Source organism: Primulina huaijiensis, chromosome 5 (assembly GCF_012295235.1).
Source record: "Primulina huaijiensis isolate GDHJ02 chromosome 5, ASM1229523v2, whole genome shotgun sequence".
Classification (NCBI taxonomy): Eukaryota; Viridiplantae; Streptophyta; class Magnoliopsida; order Lamiales; family Gesneriaceae; genus Primulina; species Primulina huaijiensis.
This window is the reverse complement of record NC_133310.1, coordinates 20,149,503-20,173,919: the sequence shown is the minus strand read 5'-3', so window position 1 is coordinate 20,173,919 and position 24,417 is coordinate 20,149,503. Positions and strand designations below refer to the sequence as shown.

At 35.6% G+C, this 24,417-nt stretch overlaps 3 protein-coding genes across 6 annotated transcripts; all 3 read right to left on the bottom strand.

Moving 5' to 3' along the window:
* Positions 1–5,467: 5,467 nt before the first annotated feature.
* Positions 5,468–10,826, bottom strand: LOC140976933 (uncharacterized). The gene is made up of 7 exons (XM_073441372.1): positions 9,176–10,826; positions 8,450–8,867; positions 7,793–7,937; positions 7,271–7,386; positions 7,108–7,186; positions 6,535–6,768; positions 5,468–6,164 (listed from the first exon to the last, which is right to left on the bottom strand). The coding sequence occupies exons 1-7, from the start codon at positions 10,296–10,298 to the stop codon at positions 5,835–5,837; spliced, it is 2,445 nt and encodes an 814-aa protein (XP_073297473.1). The 5' UTR covers positions 10,299–10,826; the 3' UTR covers positions 5,468–5,834.
* A 767-nt stretch (positions 10,827–11,593) lies between these two features.
* Positions 11,594–16,533, bottom strand: LOC140976932 (protein PHR1-LIKE 1-like). Of its 4 annotated transcripts, none has more exons than XM_073441369.1 (8): positions 15,972–16,533; positions 14,794–15,472; positions 14,426–14,624; positions 13,638–13,714; positions 13,511–13,550; positions 12,759–12,816; positions 12,561–12,630; positions 11,594–12,135 (listed from the first exon to the last, which is right to left on the bottom strand). In XM_073441369.1, the coding sequence occupies exons 2-8, from the start codon at positions 15,373–15,375 to the stop codon at positions 11,764–11,766; spliced, it is 1,398 nt and encodes a 465-aa protein (XP_073297470.1). In that variant the 5' UTR covers positions 15,376–15,472; positions 15,972–16,533; the 3' UTR covers positions 11,594–11,763. The 4 variants fall into 4 exon arrangements, with proteins under 4 accessions (XP_073297470.1, XP_073297469.1, XP_073297471.1 ...); XM_073441368.1 differs by having other exon boundaries at positions 16,226–16,533; XM_073441370.1 differs by having other exon boundaries at positions 16,230–16,533.
* Positions 16,534–17,698: 1,165 nt separating this feature from the next.
* LOC140977725 (histone-lysine N-methyltransferase SUVR4-like) lies at positions 17,699–23,405 on the bottom strand. Its single transcript, XM_073442469.1, is given in 10 exon segments — positions 17,699–17,906; positions 18,337–18,387; positions 18,512–18,578; positions 18,859–19,103; positions 19,105–19,125; positions 19,244–19,658; positions 19,660–19,776; positions 19,778–20,289; positions 21,077–22,222; positions 22,401–23,405. Coding segments are annotated over 9 exon segments (1,785 nt in total). The 5' UTR covers positions 21,338–22,222; positions 22,401–23,405; the 3' UTR covers positions 17,699–17,810.
* Positions 23,406–24,417: the final 1,012 nt, after the last annotated feature.

Here is a 24,417-nt window from a genome sequence, read left to right as displayed (position 1 = left end):
CTCTCAGAACTGAAGCTGCTGTCGGGACTTACAAAAGTGTCATTACCCTTTTGTGAGCATTGTGTTACCAGTCAACAACACAGATTAAAGTTTGGCACTTCTACTGCCAGGAGCAAAAACATATTGGAGCTGATTCATTCGGATGTTTGGCAAGCACCGGTTGTATCCCTAGGATGAACGAGATACTTTGTCTCGTTCATTGATGATTTTTCTAGGAGATGTTTGGTGTATCCAATCAAGAAAAAATCAGATGTTTTCCAGATCTTCAAAGATTTCAAAACGTGGGTTGAACTTGATTCTGAAAAGAAAATCAAGTGTTTGAGGACTGACAATGGAGGAGAATATATCAGTGACGAGTTTGATGCATTTTGTCAACATGAAGGCATCAAAAGATAGTTCACAACGGCTTATACACCTCAACAGAATGGAATGGCGGAGCGGATGAACAGAACCTTGTTGGACAGAACAAGATCTATGTTGAGGACTGTGGCTCTAGAAAAGTCATTTTGGGCAGAAGCAGTCAAAACCGCTTGTTATATTATCAATCGTTCTCTTTCAGTGGCGATTGATCTGAAGACTCCGATGGAGATGTGGATTGGCAAGCCGACAGATTATTCTCATTTGCATACATTTGGAAGTCATGTGTACGTTCTGGACAATGAGCAAGAAAGATCGAAGTTGGATTCGAAATCCAGAAAATGTATCTTCTTGGGTTATGCTGATGGAGTTAAGGGGTTTCGCTTGTGGGATCATACTGTTCACAAGCTTGTCATCAGCAGGGATGTTATCTTTGAGGAAGATAAAATAAAGGGAGACAAAGGCACACTGAATTCATAAACTACTATATTTCAGGTGGAAAATAGGACGGATGAAAGTCAAAATTCTTGTGAAGCAGGACCAAAGCACGAAGAACAAGAACATGTTGAGTCTGAAGTTTCCAATGTGAGGCAGTCAGCTCGAGACAGAAGACCACCAGATTGGCTTTCAGATTATGTCACTGAAAGCAATATTGCATATTGTCTATTATCAGAGGATGGTGAGCCATCGAGTTTCCACGAGGCTACTCAAAGCTCGGATGTATCCTTGTGGATGATAGCAATGCAAGAAGAGTTGGAGGCATTAGACAAGAATAAAACTTGGGATCTTGTTACACTACCACGAGGGAGGAAAGCCATTGGAAACAGATGGGTCTATAAGATCAAGCGTGATGGCAATAACCAAGTGGAGCGGTATCGTGCTAGATTGGTGGTAAAAGGGTATGCTCAGAAAGAAGGCATTGACTTCAATGAGATATTTTCTCCTTTGGTTCGGCTTACAACAGTCAGAGTAGTGTTGGCATTGTGTGCGGTGTTTGACCTACATCTAGAACAGCTAGATGTGAAAACAGCATTTCTTCATGGAGATCTTGAAGAAAAAATTTATATGCTTCAGCCAGAAGGTTTTGCGGAAAAAGGCAAAGAGAACTTGGTTTGCAGGTTGAACGTGTTGGTACAAGAGATTTGATTCCTATATCATGAGCCTTGGATACAACAGACTGAGTGCAGACCCTTGTACGTATTTCAAGAGGTCCGGTGATGATTATATTATTTTGCTGTTGTATGTGGACGACATGTTGATAGCAGGCCCCAACAAAGATCAGGTCCAAGGATTGAAGGCACAATTGGCTAGAGAATTTGATATGAAGGATTTGGGACCAGCAAACAAGATTCTAGGGATGCAAGTTCACCGAGACAGAAGTAACAGAAAGATTTGGCTTTCCCAGAAAAATTATTTGAAGAAAATCTTGCAACGCTTCAACATGCAAGATTGTAAGCCAATATTGACCCCTCTTCCTGTTAACTTCAAGTTATCCTCTGAGATGTGTCCTAGCAGTGAAGTAGAGAGGATGGAGATGTCTCGAGTACCATATGCATCAGCAGTGGGAAGTTTGATGTTCGCTATGATCTGTACAAGACCGGACATTGCTCAAGCAGTGGGAGCAGTTAGTCGGTATATGGCGAATCCTGGAAGAGAGCATTGGAGCACTGTTAAGAGGATCCTTAGATACATTAAGGGTACCTCGAATGCTGCATTATGTTATGGAGAATCGGATTTTACACTCAGGGGCTATGTTGATTCAGATTATGCTGATGATCCTAATAAGAGGAAATCTACTACTGGTTATGTGTTTACACTTGCAGGAGGAGCAGTAAGCTGGATTTCAAAACTGCAGACAGTTGTGGCGTTATCTACAACAGAGGCAGAATACATGGCAGCTACTCAAAGTTGCAAGGAGGCAATATGGATTAAAAGGTTATTGGAGGAGATCGGGCACAAACAAGAGAATGTTCCTTTGTTTTGTGATAGTCAGAGTACCTTGCACATCGCAGGAATCCAGCCTTTCATTCCAGGACTAAACACATTGGAGTACAATTTCACTTTGTGCGGGAAGTAGTAGAAGAAGGAAGCGAGGATATGCAGAAGATCCATACAAATGATAACATAGCTGATTTTCTGACAAAGTCAGTGAACACTGATAAGTTTGAGTGGTGTAGATTCTCAAGTGGTCTAGCGGAAACGTAAGCAGCAGGGAATGACAAGATTGAAAGGATGTGTGGAGATGTGTTTGATTCTCGATCAAATCTCCAAGTGGGAGAAATGTCGTCAAACAGAAAATGCAATTATTGCATTTCCTGTAGTGATTAAATGCATGTCGGGAGGTTTGTCAAAGTTGGGCGGCTGATTGGCATTATTTGACTCAGGAAAGTTCGAGGAAATTTATCAAACGCGTTTTTCACACTGATAGGGAGCTCTAAAACTTTCATTCTAAAATCATCCCTTCTTCGAGTTTTCTCTCATCTTATAATATTTTATAATATTTGTGAGGTGTTTGTTCTCCTGTATTAAGAGAGTGTGTATTCTCTTTGGAAACACAGTGAGTGAGTTGTACACCACAAAATATTATAGTGGAAATTCTTTTCATCTTGCCCGTGGTTTTTACCATAATAATTTTTAGGGGTTTTCCACGTAAATCTCGGTGTCCAGTTTATTCTTTATTTTCGGGTTTTATTATCTCAAATTCCGCACGTGGGACCAACAAGCTATACATGCATGCAACGAGTTCGGTTTCGCATAAAATTACATTATATTTTCTTCCATGGACTTCCCAATGATTGCAGATCAGATGCAGTAAACGACTAGCATGGTGTATGAGTATGAATTCCAGTGCAAGGCTAAGGGAACCAGTGTACGGCTGCACCGGCACGATTTATCAGCTTCAACAGCAAATAATGGAGCTCCAGGCCGAGCTAGCCAAGGCACAGTTGCAAGTGTTCAACATGCAAACCCAAAATTCAAGTTTATCCCAACACATGCAGAAGTTATTCAAGGCATAAGACCCTAAGGTGCCAAGTTATTTTATTCCAAAAAATGGATAAATAAAAAAGATTATCTTGTTAAAATAAATACATTTTCAAAATATATCCAATAATATTTTGTTCCTTAAATTTTTTTTGAATATATTCACAATTGTTGGAACTCAAAAACCCATGAAAATATATAGATCTAAACTTGACCACTACGTAATAGTATTCTTTCAAAATTGTGAATGACATATATCGTAAATGAATTCGGAAAACTTAGAGGATTCAGAGTGCATTTTGACTGATTAATATGCAATCCATGGATTCGAAATGCATTTTTATTGTTGATACAATTTATGAAAGAAATTCAAATTTGTTTGCATTATTAATTTTATTAATCACAATGAATTTCAAATTTTAAAATACTGAAATTATTTGAAATATGTTACGACTAATATAATCATAATGTAAATATGTTGGAGATGAATTTGAATTTGCTTTGTTTAAGTTATTTAGCAATGATATAAATTTGAAATCATGGATTTCAAATGACTCAATCCAAATGCGTTCAACATGATATAATCACATCATTCCACACAACACACATATTTTATCATGAAGTATAAATCGAATTAATTAACAATTTAAAATTACTGAAGCGAGAGATAAATTTGGAGGAAAAAAAATAAAAAATCATTAGAGTGATGGTATGATTTTGAATATTGTCGATATATATTCGGCATCAAATATCTAATTTCAATAGATGGAGGATCAAAATTTAATTTAGAAGAACTTATCTTGGCTAATAATTAACCGTCACGTCCTTAATAATTACTTATAACACTTTTTAGATTCATAAAATTACAAAATTATACTTTTACCTTCCAGACGCAAGAAGTGGAACTTGGTAGCCAATGGATCGTACTTGCTTGTATCTTTTTGACTTGAATAGGGAAATATTGATGATTTTCATACTATGGAAATTTAGGCAGAAAATTATAAGGTAGAGATGGAATAATATCAATAAATTTATTTTATTTTTTGAGTTGGGTAAAAAAAATTTACTGTTGAATATCAAACTCGATATCTTGTCTTTGCTAGCCAAATTGCTAATAACAAAAATACAGAAGCAGTGACCAAAAGTAATCTCGTAGAGACAAAACACTAAATGAAAATAAGTATACTATTGAAAGTATGGTTATCGTGTATAAAAGAATAATAAGAAAATAGTAACTCAAACCGAGACATGTAACAAGTATAATTTTCTTAAAACAGATTCATCCCATCTGGTATATGTTTCGAGGATTTAGTCGGATGACTATTTCCCAGGATACAATGGGCAGAGTTGTAGCAATGTTACACAAATCATCACACTGAAGAACGAGATAGTACCAGAACGCAGAACTACAAGCAGCTTGCGTCGGTTGTAAACATAAGAAAGAAAGCAGGAACAAGGGACATATTGTATGTTCCTGGTTTGTTTTCGATCTTGGCAGGCAAAAGCTGATTGTGTCCATATACGAAAGGTCACAGTCAGTCAAATGGAACACCAACAGTCATGCATGTGGAAGGCCTCACATGGCACGTGAAAGGTCTCTTCCGGAAAAAAATAAAAAAAGATGTTGGCTAATGGAGAGATAGTTGAAGAAGTGACAAAACCATATACTATATATATTAAATTGCCATTATGGGCAATATATGTCATATATGTGCGTTAAAAATGTCTCAAATAATAGTTATAAAATAAAAATGCATAATAATCCCCCTTTTTAAGGCCAAATTGATTTGACAATGTTCAAATTTAGAAATACGTCATTTTAATTTAATGAGTGCGAATACAAAAATGTCTAGAACACGTCTTGACCCAAAAAAAAAAAATTAAATAAATGGATGAAATTGGATATAAAATATATATCTTAAAAAATTTTGATTTGGAAAAGTTTGTTATTGTATTTTATTTCAAACAGAAGATGATATATTATTATCTAAATATAATAATGAAAAAAAAAATTTTTAAAGCAGAAGTGAAAGCTCCATAAGCCTTTTTTATAGGCGTATTATCATGATCATATTCTGAGGCTGTGGGATGATTCCATGGATTGAGTTTCAACTATAAAAGTAAAATGAAAATAGGGATAAAGTTTCCCTTGTACGTCCTGTCGATTCATTCCAACTAAAGTAAGTGAAAAGTAATATTTACATTTCACAAGTTCAAAACACAGCCCAGAAAAGCGATGTGCTCCCTCGAGGACGAACCCGAGTTCGGAAAACTAGTTTCCAGAATAAATGGATCCAAGCATCTGTGACTGGCTCGAGATTGAAAAATCGAAGAAAATGATGACTTAGCGACGAACAAAAAGCAGAATTTTCGATGAACCAAGAGTGATTAAGCTACTACATCAAAAGGAAACAGCTCAAAAAAATATTTCCTCAATGCAGCTTCCAAATGCTGTGAACTTACAAAAACAAAGGCTCGTAAGAAGTGGAATTTGGCTACTTCTGCACAACTGGTTCGCCAGCTTCCTCGTTTTTGACCATCGCTTTTCTAGTGAGCTCATAACCAGCAAAGTTCATGGCGCCTAATGGAGCAATCCAAAAGAATCGAGGCACAGCTCCTTTGAATAGTCCAAGGGGCCCTTCATGTTGTAAAATAGAGAGGGCTACCATTGATATTGTTATAGGTCGCCCTGGAGGAGCAGTCATCATTCTTGTCTTCATAACATCAAATGGAGTTGTTACGACAGCAGCTAGCCCTCCGGATAAAGCTCCGACTGCGATTGTTTCCCAAGGCTCGAGTTCTCGTTCTAAAAGCTTCTGGACAGCCTGGAGGGGAGTCATTGATAATCAGTGGAAATAAGGAGTTAGATGTAAGACCAAATTCGATGAGAGATCATGCATGATAGACATAAGATGTAATATACCAAAACACCAGAGACTTGCATGATTTGCTCATGAAATCTGACATTTCCGACATGATGCTTAAAAGTCTAAAGCATTGGTAATCTCTCCTAATTTAGATATTATAACAAAACCTCCACCTCTTTATATGGTTATGAACACTTGAAAACAAATCTAGGAGAAAATCTTGTTCACAGCTAAATTATAATAAAATAATATCTAAGATATGTATCATAGTCCAAATTCAAAATCAGCACATCGATCTAACAGTTTTCAAATCAAGAATAACGAATACCTTCTTTGACTCAGCATAGAGGCCCATGCCTGCAACATAAAATGGAACCTCGCGAAAGAGGGTTGCACCAGTACCACGGAAAAACCCCTTGAGACCATCTTGCTGCAACGTTCCGACAATGGCTTCCCCTACATTTTCAAATAGACCAGCTTGCAGCCTTTGCTTCAGCACCTCACAAGGTATCCGAACCGCTGTTCCCAAAAATGTGCTGCAGAATGATGCTATAGATTGAACCTAAACATCATCCACTGAATAAGAAACTCTATATTTCATAATGCCATTAAAATTGAAAGGGCAGGTTAAAACTACATATCCCTAACCCAATAAAGCTTAAACAACTACAAATGAGGAACTTTATAACAGTATATCCTTACACAAACAGAGTCAAGAAAACATACAAATACAGCCATGATGAATGAAACTAACAATGCTAATTTTGATAACACCAAGGCAGGAAAACACAGTTGAAGGCACTTTTTTAAGGTAAAGGAGAAGAAATTCAAATGATTGAAAAATTGCTAAACATATAATAGGAAAGTGGTACGCTTTACAATGCACATTCATGACCTGTACCTGTAATTCTGGAAGTGTAGGTGCAACGTTTATTAAAACAAGCTTGCTTGCTTCGAAAATTCCCGTTCGCAAACCATGGCTGTGGTGTTCATTACATCAAATCTCAGAAAAATAGAGTAAAATCATTTCAACGAAAAAGAGAAAATAAGATGTTCAGATGTACCTTGAAAATTGACCTAATATAGCTGGAATGGAACCTCTATAAAATCCTCGAACTCCAAGTTGAGGAAGATTTGATATAACTTCTGAGAAGGTAAGGGTTGAAGCTTGCACCCGTGTCTAACAACCATTGAAAACAATCAGATCGCCTATCCGAATTATGAAATTATGAGAGAAGCAAAACACATATCACATATTCACACATCTATTAACCTCATTCATTAGTTTTATTGCATGCTTTTACTCGTGGGACATGTTCCAGATAATCATGAATTATAACTAATCAAAACACGAACGCACATTATCATCACATGATATGCCAAAATTTCATAAAATAGATTTAGTCAATAATGCACATTTTTACCAAATACAAGAACACAATTTTAATTTTTAAGTGTGCAAATGCATTTAAGAAATTTAATTCAGGAGGAGAAATCAGACGTTTTCAGTAAAATATCCGAAATACCCCGAAGATATCAATATAATAAAAAAAATTGCACGATTAAGTTGTTTCTCAAGACTGTACCTTAATTGTGTCAACTGGATACAGGAAAGATGTAGACAATGCAGAAGAAAGCCCTCCAGCCAATGCTGATTTTAAAACACTTCCGGCAGGTAATTCTACTGGTGGAGGAACAGCCACCACCGTCGCAGCTTCAAACCAGATACTTCTGCACATCATTGATGAGTCACAGTAAGTCTCTATCAGCGAGTTGATTATACCATGCCATGTAAGTCTCAATGCTCACACCTAAATTCTCCTAGGAAAATTCTTAAATAATTTTAGATACCAGATTCAACAACATAAACATTTAAGTAGTTTCAGGTTTGGTGATTTGAATCCCATTTTGTTTCATGCCTGAAAGAAGAAGAAATGTGAAAACAAGAGCAACTCTTGGAGTTTTCATGGAAGAAGTTCACATAAAACTCGATGTTTTACGATAATCCATCTAATAATAACTAGTATGGTAGTACAAATACGACTAATGAACCAACCCTAAAACTTTTGACAATTTCAGCATCTAAAATGCCTTCTTTGAATCTCATTCATCCCACCTGCTCCAAGTTTACGCAAATGAATTTTATCAAATAAGCAAAGTAAACAAGAAATTCAATATGGTATCAATACTCTGAAAACATTTCGACAAAGGCTGCACAAAAGGATATAGTAACTTTGAATTACCGTGGGTCTTCTTGAAGTCGGTCTGATGGGAGCAATAGCATAAAATTCCTGAAATGCCCATAAGATATCGATTCCTCAGCATCGGCTTTCAGGAAACGCATCATGGCAACAGCATTATCTTCATTCGCTGGGAGTCCAGCATTCTTCAGTGATGCCAAGATCTCACTTTTCTGTAAAGTCCCGGACTTGCTCAAACAGAGACTGGTGTAAGCACGAAGTATTGTTGGTTCTTTCTGTTCCATCAAGGATAAGAATTGTTTCCAACCAAAAGATTTCGAGAACAACTGACTTCTAGCACGGCGCATAAATTCATGAGCATATCTCTTTGGCAGTTTCCTTTTTCTCATAGCAACTTCAAGATCTTCCATTGTAACTTGTCCATCTCCATCTCGATCCAACTCCTGAAAAAACCTCCTTCCTGAAAAAAAATTAAAAAAGAGAGAGAGTGATGTAGTCGAGATTCAATGTGAGACTGATTATTTGATGATGAAATTTTTTTGAATTTAAGGGGGAACGGTAAAAACTAAAAATACTTTTGAATAGCATTATATGGGGTACAACCAAAACACATCTATTTTACAGGGACAGAGAATAGACGAACTTCGGTCAGTTACTGAATGTGAGTACGTGATACGAAAGAATTAAAAATTAAAAACACTATACTTCACAACACTGCTCATTCTTAATGTTAGTGAAAGGTGACTTGAACAGAATAGTAATGCATACCTTCAGCTTCTGTATACCTGAAGAAATCCTGGACTGAGAAAAGTTTCTTTTTGTCAGGGTGGTCTTCTTTTGAAGACCTACCTATCTGAGGTAGAAGCTCAATTAATTCTGTAAATGAGACAGTAGATAGAGTCGATCTCAATCGCTCAACATTGGATAGTGGAATACTTAGCAAACCAGTTGACACCTTTTGTGGAGAAGTACCTCCATTATTATTATCTACCTGATTAGCATCATTACAAACTCCATCATCCCCCACATCCTTTACAGAAGGCACTTCAACAATACCAGATGGCACACCTCCAACTCGTGCAAACTTCATGTTTCCCAAAAATCCATTCACATCTGCCGTTTTACCTTCTAAAATACTGGTAAGTGCCTTAAAGTGGTCAAACTGGTTAATGGGAGGGATCGAAGTTTCGTGATCAGCATTCGCACACTCATGTTCCGGAAAACCCCCATCAAACTTCGGCAAATGACTCAACTGATCAAACATTATCCCTATAAAATAGTCAAAAGACAAATCTTTTCCTTCTTTAACCTTGGACTCCTGCTGCTTGATTTCACTAGCAACTCTTGGTTTTGCTTCCACTTGCGCTCCTGACCCATCACAACAAGAACTATCCCTGCGACTCATCTTCTGTGTCCATGTTTTCCCAGATTTGAATGGGGTTGGGATTCCCTGAACAAATCCATTAATAAAAAACGCCCATGCCACCTCGATGTGAAAGCATTTCCAATTTTCTTTCTCACGATCATCACTTCCAAATCTCTGCTTCACCCCTTTCTTCGACGAATGGACGTTCATATCCTCAACCCCAACTCTATCATCATTACACACACCATTGGCACGATTTTCCGTAAAAATCCCTTTCCTCTCATCAACTTTAATCACCATAAGTTGATCAACACTCGCACCACTCTTTCTTTTCACATTTAACGGAGCTACCACTAGCTCTACATCATTGTTATTATTACTATTATTCAGATTTCCATTTTCTGAAACCCCATGAAAGCAACTCACAACCTTACGAAAATTGGATTCAATGGGCAAAAAAGCACTCTTAAAAACCTGAATTGAATTAAAAAATGACTCCAGCGGGTCATTCCCTGTCACAACCATCACTAAAACCCTAGCTCACGAACACATAAAAGAAATCCCACAATCCAACCAATGAAAAAATATCAACAAAATCCAAATAAACCGAAACCCATCAAGGAAACAACACCTTTTCAACGAGCTTATTCGAATAATCTTATGAAATCTGCGACGTATAGTCAACTCTGAACGCCCATTTGTCAGTTCTTCTTGTGCTGTGTGTTCTATATTGCATTTACATACATGTAAATTTTTGTGGATGGGTTTTTCCGAAATTTAAGCATCCAGATGCTTTTGTTGTTTGCACATGTATATATATATATTATATATATATATATATGTTATATATGTACATTTGAACAGAAGTAAAGATAAACTTGGATAATGGGATGAATTTCTGAGTCACCAGAGAGATTAACATTTACATGGAAAGGAAATTTTTTTAAGCTAATATAATGAGATCTTGATAAGGGATTTTTGTAAATTTGCGTTTTCGATTATAAATCTAACCTCATTTCAGGAAATCCCAGTGCAGATAACGAACTTTAATTCACATCGAATATTGAAGTTTATGTCTTGGAATCACCTCCAATAAATATTAAAATAAATAATTATTTAAACACAAATTTTATGTATTTTTTTCCAAAATTTATGTAACTATTATTATATATAAACTGTCACATGGATTTATTCGACTATATCTTTAGTATACTACCAAAAAATATCCTATGTAACATGGGCACCTTAAAATTTTTTTTGAGTACACATGGATATGGCAAAATCCGTGCTGTTGAATTTTTTTAAGGTTGACCAGTTGGACGCGACAATAACACGTTTCGGCAAAAAAAAAATTTGGTTTTTCTTTTTTAGATAACTGCTCTGAAATTTACATTGTTATATATTTACATAAATATGTATATATATTTCTACAATATATTTATATAAATATTTATATATTTTTTTAATAATTGTCGCATTCTAACACTTTCGTGTCTTATATTTTCAAAATTTGTCGTATCGTCGTATTCGATACGATACCCATATCCATGCAGCATAAAAAATATCAATCCAATAGATCAAATATTGAGTTAATATCCGAACGTAGGATCGAACTAACCCTGAATATGAACTTCATTAGTAATTTTTTCAGTTTTTAAAAATCTGGTTAGTGTTTATACAGAGTGTAACGTTCAACAAACTAGTGCTGGTGAAGATACTATCTCCATACATCATACAATTTGCAGAAAACACTTCCCATTTCAATAGTTCTAATCAGTCATTCACACAGCACCCTGAAAAGATTTGAGTACTATATGAAAGAAAAAATATATATGTTCAAATCATATTACATTACAAATTCAACATCTCATATCAGTACTTAAAATAATGTCACAATAAACTATTCAAATTGGTTTTAAAATTTGACAACAAATGTATCCATGCTAAACAAATTACTCTATAAATACAAAGATTCCCCATCAAGAATCACTCAACTGGTGTCTTTTTCGTTGAACTTAGCTAGTTTCTTTATCAATGGACGATCAAATCCACTAGAATCAAGTTCATGATCCTCGAAGGATTCCCTTTTGGGCGACAATGAGTTCTTACATGAATATTCTTGATCTGTGGGAAGGCATGGATCTGATGTAACTTCTTTTATGTTGGAACGGTCATTGATTGAGGGCCCTGGCTTGTCGTTAACAGAGGAAGGTGGATTTTCAACCATTTGACACTGCGAAAGCTCGTTTGAGTTTTGTAATGATGCTTTAGACTTGTTTTCTTCCATCTTTCTCTGCTGCTCAAAGATCTTTTGAAGATGTTTCCCTTGCTCTTCAATTCGCAATTGAAGATTTCTTTGAATCTGCAGAGAAAAGGGGACTCCATACATTTTCAAGACTGTTGCTTATTAGCGTATATAAAAATGCTCATGTTTACGAGATATAATCCATAAACAACAATTTATTTTTATAACTTTGGGAAACAAAAACGACCCCTCATGCAGGAGAGCTAATATAGAAGAACTCCTATTAAATTAATTTGGGAAACAAAAACGACCCCTCATGCAGGAGAGCTAATATAGATGAACTCCTATTAAATTAATACTTCCAGTAAAACAAAAGAAAACCTTATATGTATATATATGTGTGTGTGTGTGTGTGTTGACGAAAGTAAAACTCTGAACTACAAAATCGCACATCCAATCCTCCACAAGGAAAGACAGTCTCTTCTCAGGAGGCAAGAAACTAACATTCAACTTAGTTGGCAACACGAGCATCATTTGCATACCTCAAGTTGTTCATGGAGTTGCTTCTGCACTTCCATCTGCAGTCTAAGCGCTTCAGTTATTCCCATGGTCCTGCCACAAAAATAAACGATATTAATATTTAAAACAACATTGTTTCGAATCCCAACCGAACATAACAAAAGAAAAGGTCAAATGTGAGAAATATGCCATGTGTATGAAAGAGATAGAGAGAGATTTACGTCTTCAAGTCCAGGGACATCATCTCTGCCACATTTTTTGATTTCTTCTCCGACGCTCCTGACATCATAAAGGATCATTTTTATAAAATCTAAAGAAAAAATAGGAATCTATTAATGGAAGAGCAAGATCAGATTCAGTAAGTCATTATTTATCATCGAAATATTACGAAGATAGCACTATGTCAACTACACCAGCGTCTAGCAGGGTAACACTGAAGGATACATAGTTTTTTTCATGATTTAAGGGTAATTGTCAAGTAACCGCATCCAAATAGTTAAATAATGTCTTGCTGTATACAGATATTGTTAAAATATCCTGACAAAAAATATAAATTAATTAAAATATAAAATTCTTTATTGGGTCACATCCAATGAATTCCAACTTTGAAAAAAGTGGTTTCTAACAGTATTGGAAACAGATTGTCACATGTTCAAGGCTCTAGTTACTCCATCATCCCCTTTTTATTTTAATTGAGTCGACTTGGTTGGTTATTTTTGGGGCTTTGCTGGCCAATATCTCAACAAGTACACATATGTAGCTCAAATATTAACGTCAGACATCATGTCTATCGGTTGCATGCGATGAGACGTGTTACAGCATAAAATTATTATAGAACCACTTCCATGAGCCCGAGTTTTTGGGAAAACAAGTTTCTACCAAATACGAAATAAATGGCAGACATGTTGAATTGTTCAGATTAGCCCTCAACCATTACATTCATGACAAAAATTACAACCGAGGCAATGGTTACCTTCTGATGACTCTGGCTTGTATCTTGCAGTTCTATATTTCTGGAATTACATAAATAGTATGTTGAGAAATGGTGTAACATACAAACCAAAAGAGTACGAAAATAGAAGTTCAAAGACTCAAAATACCTGCAAGTGGCTTTTCACATGATAAATGGTCAGGCCTTCAACATTCATGAGTTTCAAGACAGCTTTTGGTGTAGCTCCTATGGAGTACACACCACAATGTTAAGACAATTGTGTTGGGTTTCAATTAATACCAGAAATAAAACGGATACAGTTGAAGATTGCAACATGTACTGTAGCATGCTCAAACAGCTTACATACATTGACAAATTCCCCAGGGCCACAAGCTCTTGTAATTCTCTGTTACGCTTCTTTTTACTTCTGTTTTTAGTTTTCCCACTCAACCATCAGGTGTAACTCAAACCCGCTAATTGATTGACCATATAAATCTCTTGTAAATTACTTTATAGGCAATCACTTATTCTTCTATCTGAGGTCAACATTGATTGCTAACAGAGAAGCAGCTCAAGGAAAATGCTTCAGAAAATATTTTCGACAAAAATTTTTAATGAATTGTCTGTCCAGTTAGTGATATCGCTTTATGAATATATAAATTTTGTTAAAATGTAGAATATTTTAAAATCTCAAAATGTAGCTTAGAAAATTAGAATAAAATATAGTAATAGAGCATTTATAGAAAATAGTAAAAAAAATAAAAACTAAAGTAATGATTATGCTTTCAGCGTGAAAATAATTTTAGGGAGGAGAACGGAAAACAAGGGTCGTAATTAATTTTATTTTCAAGAATGGAGAAGGAGAGGAAGAAAATGAATCCAAATATCACCCAAGTTTTCAAATATTAAGTTGTTAACGAGATCAAGAAATCAAGCATAAATGAACCGAGTACTCACGTTCATTACCACCGAGCTTAGACACAGCATCCACGAAAACTTCATGAAGTTCCGGTGTCCATCGCATTCGAGCTTTGGTTAAAGGTGCAGCACGAGGAGAGCTAAGTACAGAACAGCATTGTCCTCCTGAGGTGGGAGAATTCTGATGCTGATGAATTTGCGGATGGCATACAGGGGCATCAGGTGGCAATTCCAGCAACTGGTAAGTCATTGACAGTTCAGAGCAGAAGAGAGACATGCGATATTAAACAATTGAACCCGCTCAAAATCTAGTTTTCCGTGAGAATGAAATTTAACAATGTGTATTTGAAATGATGTAATACTAATACAATTCAAATTTCATATGGTGTGACATTTGAGAATCAAACCTCGGCATTGAGATCTGGAACATTGACATCAACAAGAAGATCACTCCAATTAGTGTCCAGTGTATCGTCGACTTTGATCAATTGATCCGCCCATTCGTGCCAATCTGTATTCTTACCATGTTCATCTGATGCCAATACACCTCTACCTTCCACCAATTCATTCTGGACATGAATATTCAAGGGAATGTCAAGAAAATTTTGGGTAGCATCATTATCCCAAGAAACATCTTCGGTATCCATAGAATAGCCACTTGATTCGCTAGCTTGCAGGAGGGAATGTTGGTATGATACAAAAGAATCCTCATCTTTCAGTGATTCGGAAATTATTGGTGACTTAGCCAATTGACAAGAATTAGGCGAGTAAACAGTTTTGTCACTAGAGGAGGGTGTTATAGGACATAAGGACGTTAAATTAGTAGTCAGTTCTCGAGCTAAAGTAACCTGAGGCGAATCTGGCAGCTTCGGAAACTTTTCTTCGAATGGAGAAGACAAGACCCCAAAAGATGTGGACATAGGTCCAGACACTCTTATTTCATTCAGATGTGCTTCACTGGATTTTTTCTTACACAATATAGGGGGCATATTCTATTCTTTCCATAAACAGGAAAGAACCAGATCCTATCAGAGTTCTCCTGTGCCCTCAAAGAACCACACCTCTCAAACCTTTAACTTTAAGAATCTGTAAGAATATGTCAAATGAAAAAGTGAGAAGCGACTAAGAAATCGGATTAAAATAATACCAACTTCCTTTAATACGTGTGCCTAAATGATGTGAAATCAGCTCCTAATATTTAGCTGGACTAAACGTACGGGATACTATTTGACATTCCACGCTCTTATCTGATAGAAAAGTAGGCTGATTCAATTACTATCAAAATTCATTAAAATATTCTGTGCTTCTCTTCGAGAAAGGCAAAATCTAAGAAAAAACTAAGTTCAACTACCGTAGAGCTATCCAACCACAAACTAAAAATCATAATCAAATACAGAAATTAAGAAGGAAGCAAGAATTTGCTGACACGATTCAGGAATTAAAGCTTTCATTCATTTGATACCCCATAAAGAGCCAAAAGTCAGATACGCCTAATCGGTTAATGGTGTATCTTATCCATCTATCTGTGAATCAAGAATTAGAAACTTGAACGCGAAACTTGAAAAACAAAGAGAGAATCACGAACAAAATCATTTTCCAAGTTCCAAAAACTCGGATACAGCCGCCCGTTTCAACACCACCACCCTTGAGCAACCCAAACGCATACAAATAACTACACTATAATTAAAAAAAACAAAAAAAAACTCGATGTGGGTACATAAAAACACGGCTCAGAAACGTACAAAACGCAATCTTTTTGGAAACAACTGACAACCCAATTCAATAAATGGAAGGGAAACAAAAAACAAAGTTAAACATAACAAAAACAGATGAAATTACACACGAAATGGTGAATCAGAAGTGGGCGTTTGGCCAACAGTATATGGGATCCAAGAAAGACGGGAATCAACCAACTAGACTCGAGATGCAGCAGAATCCGACGGAATATCGATAGTGTTGGCCGAGTAAAAATAAAATAAAGCTTAGTAAAGATTAAAGAATGCTGACAAGAAACATGAGTGTGTCACAGAAAACGATAAAATTCACTATAATACAATGTTAAATGAATCTGATATTGGAATTAGTAATAAAGTTCTAAAACGGGAATCAAAGCATGCTGACTTTGCTAAAACCATATCCTATTTTTTTTCTAGCACACCAAAATAATAATAATAATAATAAATTAATAAATAAATGTCTTAGCTACAGACGAATCGATGATTGATGGTAGCGTGTGGTTATGGTGTTTGTCTCATCTTGGCCGTTGATTTTTTGGTTGCCAGATTGATGAATCTACGGTTGAATCAATTTGAGACTAATCAAAAAGGTTAAAAAGTTAAACACCGTTTTAGGTAATGATTATGACAGAAAAGATTGGACTCGTGTGGTATATGAATTCATTTTAGAAAGTTTAAAAAAATTTTAAATTGGTGAGATCATTAATCGGATAATTTTTCCGTGACGAGGATTAGTATGATGTTTGAGCTGTTATATATTATTTATGAATTATAATATCATTTAATGTAATAATCCGATTGCTCAATATATTATATTATACTTTAGAGATGTATAAAATATCATTTCTTAGAATTAATCACCATCAAAGAAGACCTAATCCCGAATACTTTGCTCAAATATTTAAATATGATTTTTCAATATTTTAATAACATTTACTTATTTTTACAAGATTTTATTTCTTATCAATCAAGTATAATTTCTTCTTCTTTTTCCCTATGATTTATGAAACATATTGATAGATCCATACATGTATATGTTTGTTTGTTTGTTTGTATAAGAATTGAAAGAAGATGACATAAACAAGTTGGAATTAAGTAAATTAAATTTATTGATGTGTATGTGTAATAATGCAATGCTATCCCATCCCAATTCAATGCTTTTTGTGGTTGATGTTTTGTATGGTTGAAAGAAAGACCACGGATTGTGATATGTTCAATTAATGCAAAGTATACAATTGTTGTTATGAAAATATAACATATTATCTGTATATCGTATTTTGTGAGACATATCTCTTATTTGAGTCATCCATAAAAAATTATTATTTTTTATGCTAAGAGTATTACTTTTTTATTGTGAATATCGATAGTGTTGACCCGTCTCACATATAAAGCTTCGTTAGACCGTCTCACTACTCATTAAAAAAATATTTAATTTAAGCATCCGATTACCCTCTCTTTCAATCAAGAGACCAATTTAGATGGTCCAAGCATTATAATTTAAAGAACTTATATTATGCATAATTTATGTGAAAGAACTTCAATGGAAAAGAGACCGACAGAACTAAGGTCAGGATGTTAAAATTTTTGAGAATATACGTTCATGTCTTGAATTAAATGTATCAGAAAATTTCAAAACTGGGCTGACATACAAAATCCCAAGTCATACAATTTCATTCGTTGGATCCAAGTTATCTTTTGCTGTCTCTGCAGTATTCATCACTTCCGCGAAGACATTTAAATGCATTGATAGGATGGTTAAGATCAGCAAAGTCAATTCCATTATCCTGCTTAAGAGGGGAATGGAGCTGTCTTGAAATGGTGACACATAAAACCAGTTAATATGCAAGGTCAACAATGGTGGATCCAAGAATCCAATCGAGGGGGCAATGCATGAGAAGGAGATGTAATGTATTAAGTGTCCAGTTTTTTCGAAATAGTAATTTTCTTCTCTACAAAGTACATTCAGTCCTGAGTTGCTCTTAATCCATCCTTGTGAAGGAACATGCAAACAATGCAGTTGCTTGTGGACAATTAATAAACTTGTTATTTATGCTACCAAAGGAACTTGAAGTAAATGCAATTTCTAATAACCTTTTCTCTAGCTTCATGAAGTGCAACTCTGAGTAAGTGCAAGTCTATCACTGCATTTTCATGGGAGTCGGAAAGCTTTAGACGGAGATTTTTATTTTTTTTAAAAAAAAGACTATTACTTACAAAAGTAAGCTCTTCCAGAGCATCAACTTTCCTCTTAGTGAAGAATGCAAGCTGCATAAAGAAAGCAGAAGGAAGAAAAATTCATCGGTTTCAAAATGTTTCACAAGAATTGATGTTAGTTTGTCAAAAACAAGGAAATGGCAAAAGGAAAATAAGTGGAGTGGTACACTCATACATGATAATAATGTTGGTCCGGAGTCTCCACCTGAACAGGAATCTCAAGCAAGTTTGAATCAAAACACCTGTCATTGAGAAAATGCAAAAATGAATGTGGATATAAGTTGCAACAATCATACAAAATCCCAGTTCGAAAAAACTCCCGCTGCATTTCCAATTACATCAGTATGCAATTTACACCAAATAAATATTTTCCAACTGCCTCGTGTACTAATCAATATTGTGTACCATGTTGCGCATCCATACTGAGAAATGTAACAGAGGATCAAGATGAAAAATTCAATAGCTCAACTGACTAGTTATGTTGAAAAGGTTTGATGGCCAAAAATATATAAATAAGCTTACCGGTGATTTATGAACCTAGCAACATTTCCATAGTATGTAGCAACCAAGCAAAGGCCATCTTCATCTCTTAAAACTCCTTCTGTAACCCAGCCTGCATCGAGCAGCACTGGATACACATGTTTATCTTTGCCACTGCTATGTTTATTCCATTCGTATAATTCCATGTTTGTCAATATCTCCCCCACATACTCACAAACAAAGGCACCTTCTGGTAACTCTTCAAGAGCCCGGACACCCCAGCCTTTTACCTTTGCTTGTCAAGAAGACCTGAAAAGGTAGTGTTAGTATTAGTACTGTTTCCATCAAGAGAATTACTTACAACAATAAGAAAAAGATCTACATAAGTGAAGCAAAAACTAAAATCATGATATTCTCAAATACGAACCTGTAATTCCTGTGTTATACCTCGCCGAACGACTTTATTTCCACATTCCATGTTGCAGCCACATTTTCTCCAGCATTCTTTAATGAACTTTCTCAGCAGGTGACCTTTGCATTTTTGGGTTCTATTGGCATTCTTGGCCCTCTCCAAGGGGCAATCCTGGCGGTAAAAGAGGTGGTGATTTTGAGGTTCTTGGTTCATGGAAATACAAGATCTTAAAAACTTTTGATTCAGCAGTCCTTCTGGGGTATAAGCAAATTCTCCTCCCGTGTCACCAGCACATGCACAAGGTATGGAGGACAAAAGACAATCCCCTGTACAGCTTGGGCAGCAGTCCTCATTGGCAATTCGAGCTAATGACACACGAACATATGCAGATTGGTAAATTGTGTTCCATGGATATAAACAAAACTTGTCGGTTCTCATGGCCAACATCATCATATAGAGATATTTTTGCTTTTTCAGTGCCTTTTGTTATGTCAAGGACTTTAAGAACCACCATTTTCTTGCTACTGTAATCCACAGACTGCAGCCTGCAGCTGCAAAGAATGACTGGAAGAGCAACTCAACCTTTTTCCCATATTCCTTTCAGGACGATCTGTTTCTACAATTTCGTGATGTCCTGGTAATTTGTTTTTGTGAACTCCATCAACAGAATCAGCTCTTATTTCCTAATAACTTTCGCAAATTTCATTCAATAACTTCTCCAGTGAAAATTTAGGCTCAACAGTTTTGTATAATTTCTTATATATGCTGTATACAAATCTCAGGAGTTCATCTGAATTTGGACTGTGAAAGTTATATTGTCCTTTGACATTATCACATTTTAAGGATCGATGCACATGTCCACATGATGATGAAGCGATATCGTGAGTGGCTTGAAAATTAGTATGATCACTACTAGGTGTACCTGATCTGTTGGTATCTTTCTCTTGTGAGAATGCTGTGATACCTCGGTCAGACATGAAAGGCAAAAATGCATGATTGACATAATACAAAAATGCGATAAGATGCTCATCAAGAGTAAACCAATTGAAAATTACCAAAGATTATGAATTCCCAGAGCATACATCGCTCATGGAATAGATGTAATGAACATGGGCTATCATCCATCTTGGGACCCTTGGGTGCTTTCCCATGCACCATTAGTCATAGCACTATACTCACACTCTAGGAATATAGTTACAATAAAAGGCACATCTTATTACCATGAGCTATCGTCCATCCACTTTTTATTTTAACGACCACGAGCTCTCATCCATCTTGGGACTTCTCAACCTCAGGTACTTTCCCATGCGCCATCATTGTCTTTTATTGTAACGATCATGAACTATCATCCATCTTGGGACTTCTCAGCCTCAGGTGCTTTTCTATGTGTCATTATTCATAGCATTATCCACACCAGACAATGACTTTTTTCGTTTTCTCCAACACTCGAACTCAGGACCTTCAGGCTTAAGTACCTAGGTTCCTAGAGTGCGAGTACCAATTGTCAGGGGTGGAATAATGCTATGAGTAATGACCATGGGAAATCATCAGAGGGTGAGAAGTATAATCAAACTCTAGAAACCAAGGAACTTAAACCTGGAGGACTTGGGTTCGGGTGTTGGGAAAGACGAAAAAAATCACTGCCAATATGAGAAGAGGTACTTAAGCCTGATACTCTGGGAATTAGACCCTTTGGTCTTTGGTAATTAGACCCTTTTGCTCTGCCTTTATCTAGCAAGAAAAAATATTATTTCGATTGAGACACACACACACCCAAGTGGCATCATTTTATTAAAAGGATATTCTACATCCTAAATATTGTAATTGACTAAGTCTTGGTACCTAGAAAATGATGATTTTTAGATTGAAATTTGAAGGAAATGCAATACAGATGTCCGGAAGAAGTGCAGAATTAAAAACCTTATCATCAGCAAATTCAAAGATAGCATCAGCCAGGGTACGGTAACTGTCTTCTTCAATAAGCTCCCAGTTTTTGTTGTACAACTTCAATAGTTTCTTGAGTACTGGTTTTACAGTTTCTGCTGATAGGCCCAAACTCCTCATCGTACCAAAGGCCTTCGCAATCCTTTGTTCCAGTTCTGGTGTCATTGAAGATCCAAAACCTCGATGGGTTTGCAAGATTATTACCAACTAGGCAACTACTCAGCTACTGTTCACCGATTTAGCAAATCATATAGTTTGTCATGCCTGTCAGAAAGAGGAAGGGGGAGGAGAGAGAATCCTACAACATACTAACATATAAGAAAACAACGAAAAACATTCATGAGACAATGCCTACAGGCTAAAACTCATGTAATCTTTCTTAGTTTATACCACTCTATACATGTGAATATATATTGAGATATATATGATAGAAAATTTTCCTGAAAACTAAATTACAGTACGATAAATCATAATCTTAGGTCTTTAACAATGCTCAAATTTGATTCATGAATATATTCTTTGACTTCTAACAACATGCATATTCTTGAAAAATTCTTGCATTCAGAGTAGTTTATTAGATCACTCGTCAGCCTCAATTTTTTATTTGAAAAATATATAGCATGTCATATAAATGCATACTCCAAAGATACGACAAAATGCTTAATCTTGAGAAAACACTTCCAAATTAAAGTACAGCCAAATTCAAAAAAAAATAATGCTCAAATGTTCCACTTTTGGGATGAGAATTAAGCCTTTCTTTCCAGACATACATTCACACACATATTGCATATCGGTCGATTGCATGGTAAAACAGTGCACATAAACATCAAAAAAGAAACGAGAAATTTAAATGATGATGTCCTGGTAGATTGGGTGAGTTGGGTGAGCGATTTACCGAACAGAGATGTGTACTTTCCCTGTGAAAATTTCGTCCTGATGGGATGAGTCTGGTTGAGCTTGATGTGATGAGATCGGGTGGTCTGGCCTGATTTGGTGGGATGACTTCGAGTGGTCTGGTCTGACCCGATGGATGAGCTTGGGTCAGACGATCTGCTCACATTCAACAAAAAATGTCAGTGGGACGTCAGAAGGATTTTCGATGTGACCAATCCGACATTTAAGTCAGTACAAGGTTCACTAAGTAGAGAGAGAATTTATTGAATGAATTAGAATGCAATATATCTTTCCTAAATTAGCAAACTTGAGTTATTATAGGAGAGAAGATGACCTCGTTTATAGTACATGAACACATTTCATGATTAGACAACTTCCCATGCATTCTTCTCTGACGACTGCTCATGCCTTGTCCTCTGTCAGTAAGCATAGCGACCCATATTGCTATAGTCTTTTCATGGATACTGATTGTCATGCTAATGATGCATGATGACCCATACTGGTCGGTGACCTCAACCTTGGACAGACGAAAGGACCCTGACCGAGCTAGAGGACCCTGGCGAGACGAGATGGACAAGTTCGGGCGAGAGGACCCTGGTTGGGTGACATGAACCCTAGCTAAATTTTACCAATACTCTACTCTTGAGAGCAAATTAAAATCTAACTCATTTAAGTTTTTTCTTTTAGTCCAAATCCAAGAATGACCCGAGCTATTTACAAGACATCACTAAAGAAAAGGAAGGAAACTATTGGCATGATTCGGTAGATGAAAAAACCTGAATAGCAGGACAATAATAACTCAAAAAAAAAAAAAACATGAACCCTTTTCATAGCAGGACAATAATAACTCAAAAAAAAAACATGAACCCTTTTCATCAGATTCGTGAAACTTTATCTACATTGCGAAAAACACCAGAAAAGATAAAACTTTAGGGTCCTTACGCGAGTAATACTTAACGCTGCAACCAGTAAGCGCCTCCACATGCATTGCAGGGAGTCACTTGGGAGACGAGCAAAAGGAAAAGGTGCGATCGTTTTCGTAGGAAAAGTGCGAGTGGAAATTGAACTACAACATTGGAGCGGACCAATTTTATGTGGGCCACATGATCACTTTGCATAAAGAACCTAGGAACAGAGTAGGGTACTACTAAATATGTGACCCAGACAAAAAAAAAATACCAAAGAAATTAAATACATGTAGGTGAGAATTTAACCTAAATCTGGAAAAGGAGATACAATTGACGGCAGTAACAAGTTCCAGATATGGCGTGAGCGATTGCGACAATTCTTTACTGAAGAATACGAAAGGTTTTTCGAAATTTGGATCCATACGTCGAAATTGGCGACATAGCAAAAAATGTAAGAGATATTATTGCCAACGGTTGTAAATCATACCTAGCTAAAACCTTCGACAGTAAAACCATATGAGAAATGTATGATCAAAGAAAAAAGAGCACATAAAAAATTACTTCTTTGAATGTCATCCCCACGATGGATGTATCTCGTTGAAATCTTATTAAGAAAAAAATCGATGAAACAAAATCATTGTTAAAGAAAATATTATGATATTTATCGCTACTTGTTAATTTCTTCATTAAAAATCTTGTCATGAAAAATCAAATGGAAAAAATCATAGACAAGGAAAAAAGAGTTCAACTGTGAAACTTCCCAATTCGCAAGCATTGCTTGAAATTATTTACTTTTCATATACCGATCTTGTACACCGATTTGCCAAAAATTGATGGAGATGACGAGTTTGTAAAAAGATCAGTCATATTATCTTAAGTTATTACTAAATACATAGATATTTCAAATTGCGAGGAAAATCGGACAAGTGCCGTACTGGTTTTCATTGTCTTCGAATTAGAGAAAAGTATACGCTACTTTTGCAATTTATGAGATATGATTGATTATACATAAATTACCCTTATAAATGGTATTTCAAGATCAAATTTAATAAAAACTCATAACACGATATAAATTGATTAAAATTTATTATTAAAAGTTTATGCAATAAATTATCATAAAAATATATAAAATATAAATGGGTTAAATTTTATAAAAAAACAAGTGTAAATATAATTTTTGTTAATTGATGTATTTGGTTTAATTTTATCAATTTTGTTTACAGATACAAATTCAACTTCTCTTAAACACAGAATAGTAATTTTAAATCAAGTAATCAAGTTTATTTTCGAAATAAAAAACTATTTTTCCCAATATATTGTTGTTTTCGTATTAAAAACGAACGAATATTGAATTGTGAGACAAAATAAAAATTGGAATTCAGCATGTAACATTTGATGAAGCACGAAATTAATGAACAAAATATAAATTCAAAGTGTAATCTT

Coding starts and splice junctions, on each gene's coding strand:
- LOC140976932 (XM_073441369.1), bottom strand. CDS start 15,375: ATGCCCCCTATATTGTGTAAGAAAAAATCCAGTGAAGCACATCTGAAT. Junction 14,625..14,793: donor TTCCAGATCTCAATGCCGAG/GTTTGATTCTCA, acceptor ATGACTTACCAG/TTGCTGGAATTGCCACCTGA. Junction 12,631..12,758: donor ATGTCCCTGGACTTGAAGAC/GTAAATCTCTCT, acceptor TTTTTGTGGCAG/GACCATGGGAATAACTGAAG.
- LOC140976933 (XM_073441372.1), bottom strand. CDS start 10,298: ATGGTTGTGACAGGGAATGACCCGCTGGAGTCATTTTTTAATTCAATT. Junction 7,387..7,792: donor ATCCAGTTGACACAATTAAG/GTACAGTCTTGA, acceptor AATGGTTGTTAG/ACACGGGTGCAAGCTTCAAC. Junction 6,165..6,534: donor TCTATGCTGAGTCAAAGAAG/GTATTCGTTATT, acceptor ACTCCCCTCCAG/GCTGTCCAGAAGCTTTTAGA.